Genomic DNA, 21,801 nt, shown 5'->3' with positions numbered 1-21,801 from the left:
TCTGGGTTGTAGGAGAAAGGCAACCACTCGGAGTAGTAGTAAAAAGCTTTATTCAACCTGAGAAATTAATGTATCCTCTTGGGAAACAGATGGGAGTTAGTTCTTGAAAATAGTGACATTCCTATGAATAGGAGTAAATAACCTCAGAGGAGAAAATCTGTGTAAAAGCTGAGCGGTGACTTTTTCTCCTCCTTCTCTCATCTGCACTCAGAGAAAAAAAAACAAAGCAAATGAGATTTGTGGGTGGTTCAGTGTTTCTTTTGCTTCTTTTCAGAAGCTCTTGTCCATAACCTTTGCAGCTGTTTTGTCTGTGTTGTTCCTTAACTAATGCTCCCTTCTGCAACTTTAATCTTCATCCACAGACTTCAGTCTGGTGTGAACTCTCTTGGTTTATGCCGTTGTGTGTATTCACCTGGAGCTCTTGATGCTGGTGTGTCTGCTATGTATTAATTAGGGCTCAATTCTTCCAGATCTTCTGAATTTCACACCCAGAGTGCTCTCTGAGTTCTGTTCATAGCTGAGATTTCTGAGAAGTTTTGAATGGGATGGGGGGACAAAAAGCCTGGGTGCGATTGCATCCAAAAGGACAAAAAGCCTGGGTGCGCTTGCATCAAAAACCACAAAGCCTGCAGCCTGTCAGTCTGCAAAAACAAGAACAAAATATCCCCCATGGCTTCCGGAATGACCCCAGAGGAAGGGGTTTTTTCCCACGCAGCAGGTTTTTTGGAAAAATAAGTGGTGTGTCGTTCAGTGAAATACAGGCCGGCTCTTTGGGGTGAGTTCTTACAAACACCGCGTTGTTCTGCGGCCGCTCGGGGAAGCGTCGGATGCGCTTATGGAGGAGTTGGGAAGTTCCTGGGCAAGAAGAAGAGTGAGGCCAAGCAGAGAAAAAGGATAATTGCATCCCCACGGCAGCACTGAAAGAGAAGCGGATTGCCAGTGTTTAACGTCAGGTGCTCGAGCTTTGGGCTTCTGCCGATTGAAGCACCCGCCAGCATCTGCAGGATGTTACCCTGGGCTGCGCACATGAAAGTGTTTGCTGCATGAAAAGAACTTCAAATGCACCAAGCCTGTTTCCCATCCAAAACTGAAACTCCCGGCCTGGTTTTGTTGGCCTGGGCGCTAGTACTTGATAAGTTTGGCTTTAATGTTTGGCCCTTACGATTTTCTTTTGGATAGGAATACTGAAACTTTCTCGTGGCTCGCCGAGAACTTGTTTCACCGCACCATGGAGCAACCAACTGTGAGCTGAAGAGTTGTTTGCAGGCAGATCGTCAGATCTATCTGCTTTGTTTTCACAAATTGCATTCCCAGAGAGAGCAATATCAGTTTTCTTTTTCCTCCTTCTTTCACGATCGAGAGACTGGCGACATAACGCAGGAGCAGAATGGGACTTGCCAGTCTAGATTACCTCCATCAATTAATGTCACTGCGCTGATTCTTGCTTCTCTCTGATGTCTGCAGACAGTAATAAATCACATCTGACCGAGCCGAATGAACATGCTGATTTGCAAACATGAAGTACCATCTCATAAAAGTATGCATTTCGCATTTTTGAAGAGTAGACTTTGGATTAACCTGGAGCAGTGCAGATTGCAGCTGCAGCAAGAGAACTGGAGCTTTGCTACTTGAAAGTTCAGCAGATACTTTTGTATGCAAAACTAATTAAAAACTCAATTTGCTCCTGTTTTCAGAAGAGACTTCAAATGCATTTGACTGAAAAATCACATCCCTCTGTATTTCAAGGTGTTTCCAATCTTGCAATATTCCCATGTGTCAAATTTGATCTTAAACAAGCGCTCTTAGGGCAAAGTAATCTTTCTCTAGCAGTGATCCTTCAGCAAGCCTTGTAAGAATAAATAACTATTCTTACCTTGATATTGCAAGTGGATGATACTCAGTGTTGTATAAAATATCTCCTCTGAGACCTTTTAGTTTGTCTGTGGAGCAGGGGGATGTATCACATTTGTACAGCATGAGCAACACCGTGTAATTTTGCTGAGGAATGGACTGTTCTGTTGGGCTTGCCCAAGAAACCAGACAAGCAGGCTGGCTTTGAAGTCTAAGTCTGAGCTAGTTTTAGTCTTACTTGAGAAAGAGGAGGCTCTACTTTACCAAAGCTCAGCTGGGGGTATCTGCACATGAGATTCTGCATATGGAAAGGAGCTTTTTGCGTGCAGATGCTGCTCTCGCCCGAGCCCACCAAACACATCTCGTGCAGTTTTACAGCCTTCACAACAGCATTTCGCAGTGTATCTTGGTAGGAACAAATGCTGTATAATGTAAATATGCGGGTCTGCAAGAGGAGGGGAAGAAGAATGAAACATTTTATTTCAATTAAGCTCTGATTTCTTCTCTCAGAGCTGCCACCTTGATTCTTAGGTGATGGCGTTTGACCATCTAAACAAGTAGTTCCTGGATGATAAATTCACCTTTTCTCTGTCTCGGAATAGTGACTATATTTGACATATTCCCCTCACTTCCTTCCTGGTTTTTATTCTTTAAACCCAATGATCTCCTCAAGTTCATAGCATAGTATCTACTTCCAAATGATGAACTCCTTAATGTTCTCCAGAGCAGCTCCTGCGTTCCTGTTCTCAGGTGTCAGCTGCCACCTGGAGCACGACAACCACGTGTGGCCTTCAGGGAAACACGACGCTGCTTTTGAGCTGCTTTGTTCTTCTTTCTCAGCCTCCGAAACCTGGCAGTGAGAAAATGCAGATGGTCCTTTCTGGCTGGTGGAGAATCCATTCAGTTCAGCCTTTGTTTTCCTCGGAGTTCCATGCAAACTATTTCTGCTTGTTGCTCTCTTTTTGCTTTCTCCAGTGATTTCATCTTCCCTTTGGAGAAAGCAGGGACAGGACTGAATTTAGCCAAAAGGAAGAAAATACACCCTAAAACGTTTTGCTTTCTTGAAGCATCCCCACTTTATTTCTTTTTAGACACAGGGCAAAATGATTCTGTTTAATCCAAACTATATTCCTTGTATCCTGTTGCTGTTCTTTGGTGAAATCCTAATTTTTCAAGCCATCCTTGCATGCTGGAGAAGGGAACAACCCGTGTCAACCGTAAAGCTCTGATAGATTCCAGAGTTATGCTCCTTTGCAATATGAACGGAAAGTGAATTTGGGAAGCGGTGCTGAGCAGTAAAAGAGCAAAACCTCTTAGACAAATGGAAGTTGCTGTTAGGTTCTTGTCCTCCACAACTTCATTTTGAAACCCGAGTCTTCCAGGGCTTGGGGGCTTGGAGGAGCCGGTGGTTTGGTTGCTGCCGACAGTTTGTTCCTATTCTTGGTTCTCCTCTTGGTTGTTCTGGATGGTTTTTGACACACTTGACATCTTTTTGGTAAGATTGCTGCTGAGACAGTGATGCTGTTTTCCCCTCTCTCCTTAGCAGAAAAAAGCAGAAAACTGTCCTTCCTTCACCCATAGGGTGCTTTTTAGGTCTTAAATCAGAGTTAGGAGTCTCCTCAGTGCAAAGTAGAGTAAATAACAGGCTAATATAACTAAAAAAAAGAGGCGTTCACCTCTCAGGGAGGCTGCAGTGCAGGTGCCGGAAGGGGAGCAGCTCCCAACCCCTTGCTGCATGTTTTGCCTGCTTACAGAGCTGAGGTATTAAACCCCCTCTGCCACCTCGATTTGCTCCAGCAGAACATTTCCCCGTGTCGCGTTCCCGCTGACAGGCCTTTCCTCGAGCATTCCTGCTGACCTTGCTCTGACGTGGCTTTGTTTTCCGCACGTGTTTGTGCCTCAGATCAGCGAACAGTCTCTAGATCCCGTCACTCCTTTCTGTACAGCGATCGAACACCAGCTGGAGCAAGGAGACTCTCACCTGCCGAGATTGAAAACAACTCTGTTCATTACTTTATTCACTCCTATTAGAGAAGCTTCATCCTTAAGCTTGAAGAAAACACCATTACTGCTTTTTACGGAGGCTTAGAAAATCAAATCAGGCAGGCGATAAACTCAAAATGATCTTGATTCTAACTGGAATTGTGGAGCAGAGAACCAACTAGAAACAGGGCTAACCAACATCATTCTACACTGCGACAACATGAACAAGCCACAGGTCCAGGATGACATATGAAGAATTAATCCCATGTAGCTTTAGAAATGAGGATCCAGAATGTGCAAATTTAAGACGAGGGCTCTCAAGGGTACCAAGAATATAGGATTACTTGCCAAGAAGGTGAGGTCTTGCTGCAGGGCATGACTTGGGGGAAGGCAGAGCACATAGCTGTTGATTAGGAAAGCTGGCAACCGGCTAAAAAGTGGAATTACCCCAGCGTGTTGGTCAAGTGTTCTCCCAGCTTAGAAGCTTAAAGTACCTAATGAAAGTGTTTCAGTTTGTTTTGAAGGGGGTTGGGAATCTAGCAGCATCTTTCTTGGTGGGGAATTACTTTTTGTTAAGTGGGAAGGGATTTGTTTTCAGAAGAAATTGTGCACTTTTTGCCTTGTGGGGAAAGAAAGCAAGAAAGAGAGTAAAATTTTGAAGTGCCTGTTTTATCAGTAACTCTCTGCTGTCAGAAACGCTACAGAGTTTTTTGACCGACTATTTAAAAACTCTCATGTCTGGACAAGAAATGAAACCCCCCAAAATGCCCCTGGTTCTGTCGTGGCAGGTGTCACTGAAAATACTGACTTAATTAAGACCTTTTCCTGCTTCATCCGAGTCATTTGACTGAGAACTTTGGCCCAGGTCTGAGCTTTCCTGCTGCCAACAGATGCGGTTCAACCTCATCCCAGGGGTTTATTTACCAGGAAAACACGGAAAATAGCAGGCAGAGGAACTGTGCTTTGTGCACGTGAGATCTGCAGGAACATATGTGGGCTTACTGTTATTTGGCACTGGGAGTGTTGTGTGATAAGGTGCCATGTTTCCAAAGACAGCAACAAGTACCAAGAATACTTACTTTTTTTCCCTTTGAATGTGCATCTTTGATTAATAATATAACTATACAGCACTTTTAGCTCTTCAGCATGTGCTGGAAGGACCAACTCAATCTTAGACTCCAGACAAAGGCTGTAGGTTATCCATAGAGTTCTCTTTGCGTTATTTAACAGCCATAGGAAGGAGCTGGAGGAGGAAGTGAAGCAGCACACACCACGTTGCGCATGGCGCGACGCGCTTTGAAAGCACCACGGTGCTTCAACAGATCCAGCTCCAGCTGAGCTGATAAGCCCCATGCGATTGCGGGACCGCCAGAGAGACGTAAAGACACTTCTGGTTGTTGTGGGATATCAACCGCAAAGCTTGGTCCAGGGCTTGAGTGTTTTTGGGCGGGTTGATGCTCTGGGAGCTGTAGGTGAAGTGTCTGTATCCCTCGCTGGCACTGGCTTCAGATTCACTTCTTTATATGGAGTTTGGATGCTTCGCATCCTCTTTGTTACGCCAGAAAACGTGTAATTGTGGGGATAATCTTGGTTTGCTTAGCACTGAGATCAGAACTGAGCCCGGGGGCCTTTTCGCTTGTTCCGTGGGGCATGTTTGAGCCCCACAAAGCGTCTTTCAGGGATGTGACCGATTTCTCACCTAGGTTTCCCTTCAACTATTTTCTTTTTGCTAATCTTGATTTCCTTACCTCTGGGTGTTTAGCAGTCAATGTTCTAAACCGTGTGGTATTATACATGCTAGTATAAGTTAATATATACATATAATAGAGTGTAAAATATTACCGGTGTGTAAATGTTATCAATTTTAGCCTTATTTTTGTGGATTTCCAACTTGTGTGTAGTGCCTGTCTCACTTTATTTTTTAATGTATCTCTCCTTTTATCGTTGCCTTTCAAGCACAAGATTATCATGGGCAAAAAGGGAGAGAAGGGAATGATGATGTTGTTCTTCAAAGGGATCTCAACCTCTGGTTTTGTTCTGTTACGTTTAATAAGAGATTGCAATGATTACATGCCCCACTGTCACTTGTCATATCACAAAACCAAGTCTGGTTTTCATTTTAATTAAAAGAATAAATTAAAATTGGTCACTTTGGTGGTTTATATGTTTATAGCTTCAACCTTGTTTGCTCCTAACATTTTGAAATAGTTCCGAAATATTTTGGAAAGCCAAGAAATGAAAGCCAGAGCTCTGAAGAGCAAGGGAGGAGGATTGTAATTGGGAAATAAATTGGGGTAGGATAATCAAACAGCTGTTTAGGGCAGGTGAAACAAGAGATCTCTCAGTGTCTTCAACAGAAAACAGCTCAGTATTTAGTAGAGATGAAGTTAACAAAGTGTCTTAGAAGGCTGGTGGGGAAAAAATGTCGTCAGGGTTTCTCGTTGTTTGAAATAGGTCAGTAACAAAAGCGTTGGTATGGAAACCCAGAAGCCCAGTGTAAAGTTTTGTTTTTGTGGAGAACTGTGTGTGGTTTGGAGACCACAGCAAAGCCGAGATGTTGGTACCGCTGGGAACAGAGCCGCTCTCTCCTCCCACCTCCACTGCCACATTACAGACCTGCCCTCTTCTTTCTCTGCTCATTATAAATCAGAAAACCAGTTTCTTCTGCTTTTGAAGAGCTTCAAAGGACAGCGGAGCCTGTTCAGACTTCCCACCCGAGCTCCTGCTTGCCTCAGGGGCTGCTGTGGCCCATTTACTACCAACCCATCGCACAGCTTGAAGAAACATCTTATATAGAAATATCCCAGAGTGGTTTAGCTGAGGGGATCTCTGATGTAGCAGCACCTGCACCTGAGGGCGAGCTGGCTTGTTCTTGCACCGCACGGCTTTGCTGTGAGCCAGGGAAATAAATTACTCGTGGGCTGAAGCGATTTAAGTGCAATTTAGATCCCACAAACCTCCCACGGCAGCAAAGTCCCGTTTGTCGCATCCATTAGCGGACGGATGCGCCCGTGGGTTGTGCTCACAAGAGACTCTGAGGACCAAAACAGGGCCGTTTGCACTCAGGGCATCGCAGTCGCAATGCCAGATTAATTGCTGCTCAGCCAAAATGGCTATTTCTATAGCACCTGCTTGGGGGAAAAGCGGTTTGTATTGGAGGTTGTTGGGTTTGTTTGTTTTTGAGATTGAAACGTATTATTTATTGAGGTAAGACTGAGTCAAATTAGGAAAGCAAACCCAGTGTTTCCCCCAAAAGTATTCTAGATAAAATATTGAAAAAACCAAATAAATATGAGACTCATCTGTTCTATTTGATGATAGCTTTTTTTTTCATATATAAGTTTGAGAAGTGATGGGAGAACTGTGTGTGAGGATGAATTGCCAATGTGACCTGTGTGCATCTCCCATGGGCAAAGGAAACCGCCTTCTCTTGAATTTCACCTCAAGTTTCACGTCAAAAATCACACTGAGCAGTCCCCCCAGTGCAGTTTTTCCTGGCACACTCTGCTGTCCACTGGAAAACAGCACTTGTGGAATTAACAGCTAATAACCCCTTTGTGTTGAAGCTGCTTCTGTACAGGTGCTGTACAGAAGGTAACTATTGGTGTTGTAGGACAGTGAAGAACTCTTTAGTGTTTTATATATTTATATATGTATTTATACCATAAATAGAACATAAGTAGAACTGGCTTCTTGTTTCTTCTGTCCTTGTCTTGTCAGGAATCTTACACCTAAGACAAAATTTGATCTGACTTTAGTTGCATTTCTTCATATTTTCCACTTGATAGCGAACTATCTCCTTGAGTCCTTGGGACCTTTGTTTGCCAGCTTGCACCCTGGTTTACGAGGCTTCTCCAGCAGCTCTTCTGACCATCTTGCGGATTTTTAATATGGTTTTAGAGCCTCATCACAAACAAACTCATTATACTGTGCTTGCCAATGCAAGTTGCAGAATCCTATGTTACACACCTTTAGGCTGAAACAAACCCACATCAGAAGTAATTTATGGTGTCACAGAGTATTGAGGTTGGAAGGGAGTTCTGGAGGACACCTCTCCAGCTTAGAAAGAGAAGATATTTGTAGGTGTGTATGTATATATGTATATATTTTGGAATGTTTTATATGGTGGTTGTGGATGTGTGTTTCCACTTGGGAGTGGATCCTTCAGCCCCCACCCTTAGCAAAATTCTTATAATAATAAAAATAATACTGACAGCAAAAAGTGCCCAATTTTTAGATCCTCCCAGGCAGAAGCCGCCAGGCTTGGAAGGGGAAGGTACCCATTGAATTTGTTTCAGCTGCAGAACTGACTTGGGCAGCTCACAAGGGAGTTTGAGCATTAACATGTCTGCAGAGGTGTTTCTGCCGGGATCGTTCATTAGCAAAGCAGCAACAGGCACCGTTTGCTTCTCCTTTGCAGAGTCACGTTAGCAGCATCCTTTGGAGAGCTTCCTATCACCTGCAGGTGTTAAAGGAGGCTTAACCATAACCGTAGAGGCACTTGAACTAAATCTGAAGTGTTAAAGCAGCGTCAGTCTGTTGCTTTTCCTTCTCTGGATGCAAAACCTTGCTTTGAATTGCTTTGGGCAGCTGGTTTGTTTTGTCGAGCCGGCTCCAGTGTGGCTTTGCCATCCAACAACCTCGTTTGCTGCTTTATTTGTGTGCGTTCACAGGCTGTGTGACCGTGTGGCGTTGGCCGGGGACAGCTTTGGTGATTCCCAGGTTCTCTTCCATCAACCCCCTCGATCCATCTGTGTCTGGGTTATTTTTTTCTCTACCTGGTCACACTTAGTCTCTGACTGCCGGGTACACCTTGTGCTCTTTGTTTGCTTCCCTTCCCTACCTTTCTCTCATTTAAGTTTGAGTTCCTACCTTTAAAGCCCAGAGGAAATTTCTTTATTCTTCTTCTGAATCCTTCAAGCTCCTCTCTGCCCCCAGGCTGCTGTTACAGATTGTGGCCATCACCTTCTTTATTTCCTTTCTTTAGTTTTCAAAATCTTTCTGCAGACAGAATAGAAACTTGGATGCAGATTTACTCTTATCTCTGGTAATCCTTTCCCTAGAGTCAGTCTTGATTTAAATCCAAAAAGTGTTACTGTTATTCACCTCTTCGGCCTGCCGGGATTGTTGATTCGCGGTATCGAGCCCAGTTTCAAAACGATTTCTTAAAAGCAAATGTTAAAAAGTAGTCATGATGATGTTTATGAAAAGGCACAACAAAACTGGTGTTGTTAGCGGGTCCCAACCAGAGCGGCTTGGTAGGTCCTGGCTGGTTTTGGACCATCTCTTGTGGACGTCTCAGCATGGGGTTTGCTCTGCATAACTCTCCTAAATCAACCTTGGCACTCAAAGCAATGGGGTCAGGGAGCCCAGTGACTCCGCACTGCCCCAGGGCAGTAGGCAAGGGGGGGACAATCCTGGGGAGACTGTCCCAGCGCTCCCCCTGATTTGAGCTGTCTCTCCAAGAGTGTTCGACAGCAGACGAAATAAGTTTGTCCGACTAGAAACAGGTTTACTGGATCTTACGAAGGGACTTGAACACAAGAGCTATGGGGAGAGGCTGAGGGAGCTGGGCTTGTTTAGTCTGGAGAAGAGGAGGCTTAGAGGTGAGCTCAGCACTCTCTAGAACGACCTGAAGGGCAGTTCTAGCCAGGGGGGATTGGGCTCTTCTCCCAGGCAGTCAGCAATAGGACAACACTTTCAAAGGTTGAGCTTTAACCTTCTGCTGCAGGTGGCGGCTTCAAATGAAACCATTCAGGAAAAAACAGCATCGGAGGTTGGTTAGTCTTTTCCAGGGAGACGTCTAAGGAAAAGTCATATTTTTCTCCATATTCCAAACACTCTTGCAACAATTTGCAGTGCAACATGATTGAAAATTTGGCAAAGATTTCCCAACATGCTGACTATTTGAAAGCTATATTTAAAGTTAGCAGATTTGGGCTTTCAGGATAAGTCTATATGATAAGTATTGGTAAAATAAATGAAACTAAACTCATTATTGAGCCTTCTCTATTGGGCATTTCAGCGTGGGTGCTGCCGACCTTAATGCCTTTGTCGCTCTTTGGTGGGACAATTCCTGCTTCATCTTGGGGTAATTTCTGAAAACACGTTCAGTGCTGTTTGGGAAAATCTACAGATCCGTAGGGATATTTCCTAAAGAAAACTAATTACAGATAATTATAATCCTGTTTTCAGAGCAGAGCTCAAATAGCATCCAATAAATAAAGCCTCAGTCGGGGTGTGAAACTGCATGGACACAATAAAATGCTGAATCCCCTTCCCACCCCTCCTGTTGTTCTAGAGTTAGTCGTGGGATGGAATCTAGATCCTAATTTCTGTAATATAGCCTTCTTTACTTTTTATTTTACTTCTTTTTTTATTTTTAAACCTTTCATGGAAATGGAATGAGTAATTAGTTTTCTCCTTTTTCTAAGGGTCTGGGATCTAAAAAGGGACCAATAATGTGAATAATGATCAAACTGATGACCCTTATTCATGTCTCAAAGGCAGTGCTAGGATGTGCAATTACAAAGAAAGGATTAGGCCCTCCAGATGTTGGGTGAAAAAAAATACAAGTGGCAATGTCACTGTCTCATTCCTGCTGTTAAAGGTGTTCCTGGGCGACAGAAGAAAGTGTCTGGTTTTGAAATGGAAATGCAGTTTGAATTCTTAAAAATCCTCTTAGTTATTGTTGTATCTTTAAAATGAAGTACCTAAGGGGCTGGTTTGGGCTTGAAACAGCAAGAGGAATTCCACGCATGTCGGAGCCAAAGAGGGACAGGAGAGCCACTCACGCACCGCAAGGATTTTGCCCATTATAGAAATGACACACAGGCCAACAGATTCCTCCGGTCAGCTTAATCTGTTTGCTGCTGCACCCGGAAAGAGAAAATGACCGTTTAATTATTGGGAGAAAAAAAATTATCCTACTAATTGAGAGAGTCACATTAGTGCGGTTTAGTTTATAGTTCCATTTATTCGAGGGACGTGGATGCAAAGATGTTATTGAATGTTTAATTGGATGGACTCAGGGTGACAAAGCACCAAATGTCCTCATCGAAACAAGAACGGGTTGTGTGCTTTGCTGGTGTTATTACATAGGACAAGGGCATGCGGTTTTTGCAAATCCCATCCTGCTTTTTCTGTACGTGCTTCAATTTTTCATTTTCTTTGCTTACAATGACTCTGAATTAAGTTATTGTCACTGCATGGCCTGAGGGTGGGACAGTGATGCTGCCATCGAGGGCGGGGGTGGGGGCGGGGACCGACACACATGTGGGGCTGGATCGGGACACAAAAGGAGCAAAAAAGGCTTTAAGAATAAAAACAAAAAGGATTTACTTTTAGTAACGTTAATATTTGTCATTAGGAAATATGATATTCTACAGACACCACAGTTAAGACATAGAGTGGCTTGGGCATAACCCCGTGAATAACGCAGATTGTTATCAGTCTGTTTTGAAACAAACACAAACATTATCAAATGTTAATCGGACTGGCTCTGATGTCAACTAGCCACTTAGCAATTAAAGTTTTAATTGCTCTGCAATTAAATTTGCAGCGACAACGTAATTAGTGTGCAGTTTAATTTGCAGAAGCGTTGACTCTGGCTCAGGGAACCGTGGGGCCGGGGCAGCAAGGGAAACTGCTCCCACTTGGGTCTCATAGGAAAAGCTGCCTTTCCCAAAATCTCAGCGCGTCTCCCTCTGATCTTGCAAACTGACTCTGGTTTTCAAGTACCAATAGTAGTGCAAACAGTGAGTATCACAAAAGTATTAGGAGGCAGCAAGAATAGTTGAATTTACAAGCCGCTAAGGAGAGCTGACAAGTGAAAAACTGGTCGGGAAAGCATTTGACGATGTGGAAATGTGATTTCTGGGTGAATAGCATGTAGATAAAAAGCTACGTAAGAGAACGAGGATAATACTTCAGCTCTCGTCATCCAGGAGGATTCCTGGAAAAAAAGGAATGAGGATAAAAGAAGGTTGCTGGGTTTTGAATCCCAGGAATGAGGATAGAAAACTTCAGCATAAAGATGAGTTTTGCCAAAGGTGGGATGTGATTCAAATAATGGAAAAAGAAGCAAAAAACCTCCTGTATAATTGAGACTTTTGAGCATCTGCCAGACCCCAAATATTTTGAGTTCCATGTGGCTGCAGTGATTCCTGGCAGTTTTTGTTGGTGGCTTCTGGAGGGATCGCTGTGTTCCGTGTCCCCTCGCTGGTCACCTCCTCGTGTTCATTGTGAGCGAGAGAATTGATTCGGAAAACCTGCCGTGCCGAAAGCACCAAGGCGATGGGGCCAAGGCCCATTAGTGAAGTGACTCATCACCCAGGTGACATCAGGGCATGTCCTGGCCCTGTGGGAATGGAGAAGAATGAGGGAGTTGGGAGAAATCCAGAGTATAACCACTAAAATGCAGCTGCGAAGCTTTGCTCTTGGGGAGTTCTCCATGACAGCGAAGACACCCACATTTTTTAATTTGATTTTATGCTCTGTATGAAAAATAACTTGCATTGTTCTCCATCAATATGGAATAGTTTCCCACAGCTGCCATAGAAATTAATAGCAAGCTGAAGCTCCACAAAATCAGCTCCGCTCTAAATGAAATATCAGTGTTGAATTCAATAATGCTCAGTATCACAGCATTTTCCAGTCTTTTCTTCTTGCCTTGAGTAAAGCATCACTTGCATTATTTAGCGTTTGCTTTATGGAGATGTCAAAGGAAGTTGCAAATTTAGCTCCGTTAATTGATCAATATTGTATTGCGTTTCTTCAGGTTTCTTTATCTGGTCGATACGTGAAAGCAAAGGATGTTTCCTGCATGGCAAACAGTGCTGCACAGGCTGCCAGCCAGGGAAACAAAATGGGTAACATTCCCTTTATTTATAGCTGGGTTATACCCTTGTATTTCTGCGAGAGGTGAATTTGGCTCTGGGTCTGCGGAGCTCGCTGTTAGGTGTTTAATGTTCCAGCTTGTTTCATTACACAACGGGAGGAGGGGAGATGTTCTCCGGTACGATAAATTGTAATTAAACAGCACATTCATTACTAAACCATACCAAACGAGAAGCAGCCCACCCGCACCTCTTTTGCGCTTCAGATATCGGTATTAGGAATAGAACTGGTTTGAATGTAGATGTTAACTGAGCATTTAATTTCTTATTATTGATTTACTTTGAAATTGTGAAGCGGTGAAGGGTCGTTGTTGGTAAGTGCCTCCAAATTTGAGCAGTTCTGGTCTAGGAAATCGTCACTGAATTCATCAATAAATGCTTGCTGGCTTGTTTTCTGCCTGATATCCAAACCCTTGGCTTGTAATAAATTTTATCTAGGATTTTTGTCTTAATCTCGATGGCTTTTTGGGTTTGCCGTGAAACAGAGACCAGATTGAATTTGAACAATTCTGCGACCTGAAGTTGATGGTTTTCTGCTCAACTCTGTGGCTGCTGCTTCAAACTTCAGTGGGTGGAATAACTCGATTTAAAAAATACTTCAACTTTGCAAGTTGACCCCTCTTTTCTAAGAGAAATTAGTTTGCTTTAGTTTTATTTTTTTAGACCATCATCTGTATGTTTGCCATATTTTGCTAGGAAGCCTTCTCTGTGCTGTTTGCATTAGTAGCTTAATGTCATCACCAGCATGTTCCTTGCTTAGTGGAGAAGTGGTTGATGCAGTAAAAGGATCACCAAGACTGTAATAAAAATTCTCTCTGCAATATTGTGCTTTCCAGCTCACATGTCGAAGCCCTTTGCCCTAATCAGGCAGGAATTTGTCATCAAGGTCTGGCAGTGAGTTCAATTTCCTGCATGTGACAAACAGGCTGTGAATGGATGGGAGCTGAGCTAATATTTCCCGTCTATTAAAAGTGGGCTAAACTCATTCCCTTTGTGCATATTCATTGTAGAGTGCTTTTTCTTTTTTTTTTTTCCCCATTTCAGCTCTACTGAAACTGTTTTGTTAAAAAACCAAATATACTCAAAATCATTTAGGAGCGTGTGAGGCACCATTAAAAGTGAATTTTGCTCATTCTGAAGATAAACACCTATTTTTGCCCTTCATGGTAGATTGATACTTATGAAGAACAACCAAAATGCACGTAAAAACTAATAATGAAAAAGAAATTGACTTTTAAAGGAAAGTTAGCCAGTCTTTTATTAGTGATACTTTCAGAGACTTGCTGTTACTGTTGAAATATGTACTTGCTTTCTGGTCATTTTAAGATAGCATTGTATGTATGTGTGTGTGTATATACATATATGTATATGTGCACTTGCTTAGTAGTAATAACTTGTAATAAATGTTAATAATCACCACCTCCAAACCCTCTCTGCTGCTTTGTTACACAACACACAACTGCAATCTTTACACATCCACAGACTGTGTAACATTCAGGTCTTGACATTTATCGAACAGTAACTTGTAGTTAATAAATAAGGAGATTTTTCAAGTAGTTTTTTAATCAGCAATAGATTTTGGTCTGTTACACCACTCCCTACAAAATACTTTGTGCCCTTTATAATTTGCCCTGCCTAAATATGGGACCTTCTTCCATCCACCTCTACCTGCCTTACCCTCTTTCATTATTCTGCTATGGAAATATTTGAAGCTTTCTACTCAATTTGAGTTACCTTATTCTGTGTCTAGTAGGTATATGGCGTCTAAATTTGTTTCATAGTATTCGAAGTTTGTTTTTCTTTGTTGCTGTGTTGTTTTGGGGGAAAACAACGTTTGAAATGGGCCGAAGCTGATTGTCTGAGGGTCAACAAGGCCGAGGGCCAGGTCCTGCTCTTGGGTCACAACCACCCCATGAACGCTGCGGGCTTGGGGAAGAGCAGCTGGAAAGCACCTGGGGGTGTTGGTGACAGTGGCTGAACAGGAGCCAGTGTGTTTCCAGGTGGCCAAAAAGGCCACCAGCATCCTGGCTTGTGTCAGGAGTAGCGTGGCCAGCAGGCCCAGGGCAGTGACCGTCCCTGTGCTGGACACTGGGGAGGCCAAACTGTGAATCCTAGGGGCAGTTTTGGGCCCCTCACCTCAAGGGCTAAAAAATGGTGGCCCCAGGGCACCGAGATTGTGTCAAAACACAAAATGGTGGCCCTGGGGGCACCAGAATCACCTCAGGGCTCAAAATGGCGGCCAGAGCAGTGGCGGGATCACCTCAGGACAAGAAAGGTCTTGAGGTGCTGGAGCGAGCTGAGAGAAGGGAAGGGAGCTGGTGAGGGGCTGGAGCACAAGTGTGATGGGAGCAGCTGAGGGACCTGGGGGGTTCAGCTGGAGAACAGGAGCTGAGGGGAGACCTTCTGATCTCTGAACTGCCTGAAAGGAGCTTGGAGCCGGGGGGGTCGGGCTCTGCTCCCCAGGAACAAGCGCCAGGAGCAGAGGAAACGGCCTCAAGTTGCGCCAGGGGAGGTTGAGGTTGGATGTGGGGAACAATTTCTTCCCCAAAGGGCTGTGGGGCATTGGAACAGGCTGCCCAGGGCAGTGCTGGAGTCACCATCCCTGGAGGGTTGGACAGACGGAGATGGGGTTCTCAGGGACATGGGGCAGTGCCAGGGGTGGGTTATGGTTGGACTCCATGACCTTGAGGGTCTCTTCTGACCAAAATGATTCTATGAATCTATGAAATTCTGACTTTTCTGTCTTACTCTCTTATTTGTGACATCCAAAATGGTGGTCATAGGCATGATAACCCCCCATTTTCCCAGTGAGTGAAGTCTGGTTCTGGTCATGGCATCACTTGTGTGTGCACAAGGTGGTGGCACCATCTTCAGTCCCTTCCTGCATTCCTCAGGTGTCCTTTGAAACCCTCAAACTGGCCTGGGCTGCTTTTTTCCCCATTCAACCTTTGCTTTTAAGTCCCTTTTGCATCTCCTCATGGTGCAGTATTGGTGAGCCCATGCAGCAAACCTGCCCTCGTGAGATTTTCAAAAAGGTGTGCTGAGGTGGGGATTAAATTATGGCCATGGGTCAAAGCAGTTTTCCTTTCGATAATAACTGTTATTCATGGATTAACATTCTCAGGGATTAGTTTCTCAGTGAAAATGAGCAAAATTACTCCATGGTTTTCATGTATGGTGTTCAAGACCTAAATATTTCCCCTTTTTAACATAAAAATTGGAGAAAATTTCACCTGAAAGTGTAAGACGTGAAACAAAGTTCACGCTGAGTTTAGTGTATTGTAGTATTTCCTGAGTGTACAGATACTCAGTAAGAAAACTCAAGTGTTGAAAGCTTATATGTGCAACAACCGTTTTATAACTTTTTCTGAGTTTGTGCCCTCTCCTTCATAACACATTTAATTCAAGTTGTAGGACTCCTGGTGTTTTTACTCACAGTATACTCAGATACGTTTTAAAACTTAAGTCCAAAAGAATTTAATGTCCGTTTTAAAATGCTCATTTGTGGTTTGCTTTTTCTTTCTGGCAGAGGGGAAGGTTGAAGTGACAAAGGAAGGCGTGAAGCTGTGCACCATGGGACCCGGCAAAGTCTTTGGGGAGCTGGCCATCCTCTACAACTGCACCCGGACGGCCACTGTCAAAAGTAAGATGCTTTTTGAGCTTTGATGTTGAACGGCTCGGGATTTTGCCGGGATGTAGAGTTCTTCTCATCTCTGCCTTTGGACTTGCAGCCTCTGTTAGATGTTCCGTTTTCTTAATTAATCCATGCCGGAAAGAATTTAATTATAGTATGGAATTGAAAAGATGTACTCCACCGGATTCTTTTGCTCAGGTTTGTTGGTGTAGGGAATGTCCTACGTTAATACCGTAGCTTTCCTTATGATCACTGCTGAATCTCGCCATATGGCTCTTGCTTAGAAGAGCATATCTGACCCTTGTGAATGTAAGACTTCAAGGGGAAACTTTGTAAAACTCTGTAAGTAAAACTTACGTATTTTTTCAGGACGAGTCATTGTTTTCCCCTTCAACTGACTAAACAAAATTGGGGAAAAGTCCTGGATGGCACCGATCTCATGCTCTGAGTGTTTGGCACTTGTCCTGTAATCTGGTTTCTTTAATGAATGTCCTGGGCTGTACAATAAGTAGAGGGAAATCACATTGCGAGTTATGACATAAATATGTTTTTGTTTGACTTCAGATTAATAGTTGAGATTTGGGATACATGATATCACAGTCCTCCTTGACCTGGAGGAGTTTATGGTGACATATTAAGCGGAGGGGTATTATATATGATAAATAGTTCTGTGGTTTAAAGATGCTGTAGGGGAGAAGTCGGAAGTGTACAGATGGGATAGAATAATACAAACAAGTGGTACCAGAATAGCGAAGTATGTGAGTTCTTGTTCAGAAGAAAGCCTTTTAGAAATACCTAATTGTGCTTCAAAAAGCAAAGGGAAAGAAAGAAAGAGAACAAATGGGCAGAAGTGACAAAACAGGAAAAGATAACTGGAATTTTTTGTGGAAAACGTGCTGTTCTCCATAATCCCAAAGACCTTGACTGGTGTACTCTGTTTTCGCATGCACACACTCGCTGTTTCACAAGTACTGCTCATGGCAGGGAAATCCTCAACTACGAGGCAGTCAGGGGCGCAGTTTATGTTTTGGAGTAATCCAAATGATGAGCAAATGCTTTGGAATAATCCCAAATGCTGCTGCAGTGTTGGATCCGTGGAGGGCATCTTCTCGTTGTTTTGGGTTGGCGCAAAAGTCACTGCAGTTTTGGACAGTGAATTTTAAATCGTTATAACCAGGCTCAAGCACATCTTTATCAATCAAAATAGAAACCATTACAATGAACACATTTTTGCCAATGAGAAATCAGTTTCTTTACCCCTGTAGTTTAACAATCCGTGCTTCGGGCTTTGACGAACTCTTGGAAAGCATCCTCTGCATCCTGCTGGTTGTGGAAGCGTTTTTCCCTGCCAAAACATTGTCGAGATGCTTGAAGAAGTGGCGGTTGCTTGGCAAGAGCTCAGGTGAACGTGGTGGACGAGGCAAAACTTCGTAGCCCAGTTGACTCTGCTTTGGCAGTGTTGGTTGTGCGATGTGCGCTTGGGCGTTGTTGTGGAGAGAAATGGGGCCCTTTCTGATGAGCGATGCCATTTTCAGTGCATCTCATTGATTCACTGAACAGACTTTGCAGTTGTAACCTAACACGTGTTTTTCTGACTAATTAAAGATTTGGGGGGTTGATGGTGGCAATGAATCTGGATAAGCTGCAGGTTTATGTGACAGTTACCAAAAACTGGAAAGAACAGAGAAAGGGGGTAGGTGGTCAAATCCTAGAAAAAGAAACAGGAGGATGGTCGTGGTTTAGTTCCCCTTAAGAATGCAGAACTAAAATTGCCCGATCCTCTAGTACCACGAATGTTACATCAGGTAGTAGTCACCCTGTTCCCATGTCCATTTTCAACCTGCTTGTACAAGTGACTCCATCAGAACATCATACTGGCAGCAGGTTTTACCATCAATTTTGCTATCGCTTCCTTTTTCACATCCTAAGTCTCTTCTCTTGAGCAAACTTCTGGATTACCACTTGGCACTTAGTTTTACTGCATCATTTTTCCTGGTTAAACTGGGGGCAGGAGTAAGGCCACTGCTATAACCATCCTCAGAGAGATCGTTCTGCAAGAAAGAGGTGTCTACCGTTGTTGTTATAGTCTGTTCCTTTACTGGCATCACAAAACTATGGTAATTACACCCCTTCTTCTGCTGGCAGCTGTCGGGCACGGAATCTCATTTCCAATGCCAGCGAGTGACTTTTAGGTATTTTCTCTCTCATTACAGCACAAGTGAGTAACAGTCGTGCTCGTAATTGGCTTTAAATCCTTTCAAGTGTGGTGGCACACAAGGTCACAGCTTGACTTTTGGGATCTGTTTCAGCCAGGCCTAACTGAACCGAGGTCTTGGCGGCGTGTGGATCAGTTCAGGGCATGTTATTGAGTTAAACTGTTGCCGTGTCTGCTAACAAACAGCTTTGAACATCTCTTTGTTCTTTTGGCTAAATGATATATATATATGCCATGAATTCTAATAAATATCCCATAAAGTCTGATGGTGACTTTGATCCTTACAAGGTTTATTTTGGGAGGGATGATGATTGTAATGAGATTAGACACCCAGACAACACTGAAGCTGTGTCGAGGGGCATCATCCAGCTTTCATTTAGAGAAACACTTTAAATCAAGGCATCTCTTGCTGGAACGCCTCAGTATCTGTCCTCTAACTTTGGAAGTTATACAGTTTTTGGTGTCATTACTCACCAAATGAGTTGCCACAGTCTCTTCAGCTGGTGCTGGCTCTGGAGGAGATGGCAAACCTAAAGGGATAAATCACTGTGGGAAGAGCTTTGTCTTTTATAAGTAACTTAGGAGACTTTAACATTTCATTCTTCTGATCAGACTCCTTCTGTTTCTATGCAACTTCAGCCTTTCATTCTTCTGATCCGACTCCTTCTGTTTCTTTGTGACTTCTTTAATAAGACGACCCAGGTCTTTTGAGAGCCTGGTTTATTTTGGTTTTGTTTAGTGGTTTGTGCAGTGTGTTTGGGTTTGTTTGCTCAAACACCTACATGCAAAACTTGATGCTACTTGCAACTTAGAGCAGAATCACTTACTTTCCTTCCCGATTCCAATAAATAACTGAATTTGGTGTGTTAGAATAAGGGAAAGAAAACTCCACTCGTTATCTCGCAACTAAAATGACATTTCCAGTCCCCTGGGACCGTGGTATAATGCAGATATACCTCATTGCCTGTATATCTCAAGTCATTGCCTCTTTGAGGATGCTAGTTGAGTGTCTTAAAATAGTAAAGGCGATAAGCAGGGTTTCCAGATCGCTCAGAAAGAACATTGTTGACTGAGCATGTGATCTGAATATTAAAAATATACTGAGTTTTGTTGTAGTTTTTGTTTACCTCTGCTTGAGGTGGCTACTTTCTTCTAGAAAAGACAAAAAACACCCCAGAATAAAACAAAATTCTGAAAACAGTTGAATTCGAGTTGTATATAAAACTTTGTAATTCCTCATTTGATAACACAAAAGATCTTATTAGTAAGTTGGAGTTTATCTGCTGTTCATAGCACGCAGTGGTTCTTATTCCTCTTAACGAACAACCCAATGAACAGAGTTAACGGGTATTGTTGCAGGCAGTTTTGGAGAGCGCTGATTTTGTGAAAGGCGTGGATTCTTCAGGCACGAGGGGTATTATATTTGAGAAGTGACCTGAGCATCTGAAACGCTATTCTCTTGGGAGTAAAACGGGAATCAAAGCTTCCCACAAAACCATCTTGATGCAAGTCTGATGATTTTGGCGGTCAGCCATCCATGTTTTTAGGAAAACAGTATTGGTGAAGGTTGTTAAACTGTAAACGGCATACATCTTTTTCCTGGTGAAACTAAGGGTGCGTGTCTTCTCAAAAGCCAGCGCAAGAACTTGTCAAGCTTCTCTGCTTCTCAGCAGCGCTAATTGTACAAACCTCGTTGCCACTCCGTGTGATTAAGGCAGTGGTTTAGCAAACCCTTGCCGAGCTTGGATGAGTTTTGAGTTTTCCACCGCTGTGTGTTTAAATGGAAATACTTCCCTTGCTAGCAACAGTCAGTTGCTAATTAAAACTCATTTTATTAATCCTTTGAGGAAGGTGTTGCCTTCATAGGTTCTCTTCAAGCAATTACGGGCGCTAATGTGAAGCTTGCTCAGACCTTCTCAAAACGATCATGCCTGCTGGAAACAAGTTGACTTAAGATATTCAGCCCTTTAATTAATGCCTTTCTGATAGTACTTACAGATATGAAAACCAGGTTGGCCAAGCCAGAGATGGTCTGGTTGCAGGTCAGTCTGGTGTGTGTCGCAGGCGATAAATGGATATATCGTCAGAGAAAGTCATTTAAACCCTCCTTTCCACTGCCTGCATTTTTCTCTGCCCTTGACAGTTTTTGCCAGACAGTGGGACAAAGTGGAATAGGATGATTCCTCCAAGGAAAAGACGACAAGAGAAAATGATGTTGAGGACAACGGACAAAGATGTAGCAGAACTTTTGCCGCGTGTTCAGTGTGGCATCTCAGGGGATGCAAGTGAAGGAATGGGGAGAAATTGTCACCGAGAGACAGGCTAATCCAAGAGGGAATAGTCTGGGATGGGAAGAAGAACCTGACAAATTCATACAACACCTGGGGTGGTTGTGTACCTGAATCATCATCAGGCTTGTCGAACTCAGTGGCAAAAATAAGAGCTGGTTAAGGCAGCAGGGCAAAAAAGAGGAGATATGGAATGATATGGAATGATTCATCTTGGGATGTGTTGGTACGTATTGGATTTTCAGTGACTTGTAAGCAGTGAGGAGTTTGGTGCCGTGGTGAAACATTTTGCTCCAAGGTGAGGCGGGAGGTTGTGTCCTATGGGGGGCACAGGGTGACATCCCCCTGGCCTCACCCTGCTGGGGACGGGACGTTGGCCTCGTCCTCTCCGAGGGAAACGAGTGTCTGGACACACAAATTGCTGAGGGACAAATTCTCGTGCGGTTCGTGGCGTTGTGGTTGGCTGTGGAATCCAGCCAAGGCAGCTCCTTCCTTTGAACTGCGCTTTTAATAGGGGGAAATTGAAATAAAATGACTGAGCAGAAGAAAATCAATTTGGATTTGCTTTAGGTTGAGCATCAAGTCAGTGCCTAAACTGATTTCTGTCCAGTATAGTGATTTTTCTTGGTGATGGTCTGTTCATAAGCAGCGCTTCGGCGTTTTGCATTTGCAAGAGCTTGCGGAACTGTGGTGCATATACTTTGTTTCTCCTGTTTCTGTATGTGACCTTTTTTTTCCCCCCCAACTGCTTACATCTTGATTTTTGGTTATCATTTTGGGATTCTTTGGCCAGGAGGATCGAATCCTCACCGCTTTGGGAGTCTGGGGATCACAGTGCATTGAAACATCTCTTTGACGCAGGCTTTTGCCACCGAAACATCTTCAGTATAGAAAGCTGCCAATCCTAGCTGGGCAGTAGGTGCTTTCTGCTGT

General features: G+C 43.5%; 1 protein-coding gene across 3 annotated transcripts in view; it reads left to right on the top strand.

The window, feature by feature from the left end:
* The window catches only part of PRKG1 (protein kinase cGMP-dependent 1), a 425,347-nt gene that overhangs the window by 161,054 nt on the left and 242,492 nt on the right, over positions 1 to 21,801 (top strand). For all 3 annotated transcript variants that reach the window (XM_065843185.2, XM_065843184.2, XM_065843188.2), the window contains one exon: positions 16,261 to 16,374. In XM_065843185.2, the coding sequence (XP_065699257.1) occupies positions 16,261 to 16,374 (114 nt within the window). The remainder of the gene's footprint in view (positions 1 to 16,260; positions 16,375 to 21,801) is intronic.

This window comes from Patagioenas fasciata, chromosome 8 (assembly GCF_037038585.1).
Source record: "Patagioenas fasciata isolate bPatFas1 chromosome 8, bPatFas1.hap1, whole genome shotgun sequence".
In the NCBI taxonomy this organism is placed as follows: Eukaryota; Metazoa; Chordata; class Aves; order Columbiformes; family Columbidae; genus Patagioenas; species Patagioenas fasciata.
This window is presented reverse-complemented; position numbering and strand designations above follow the sequence as displayed.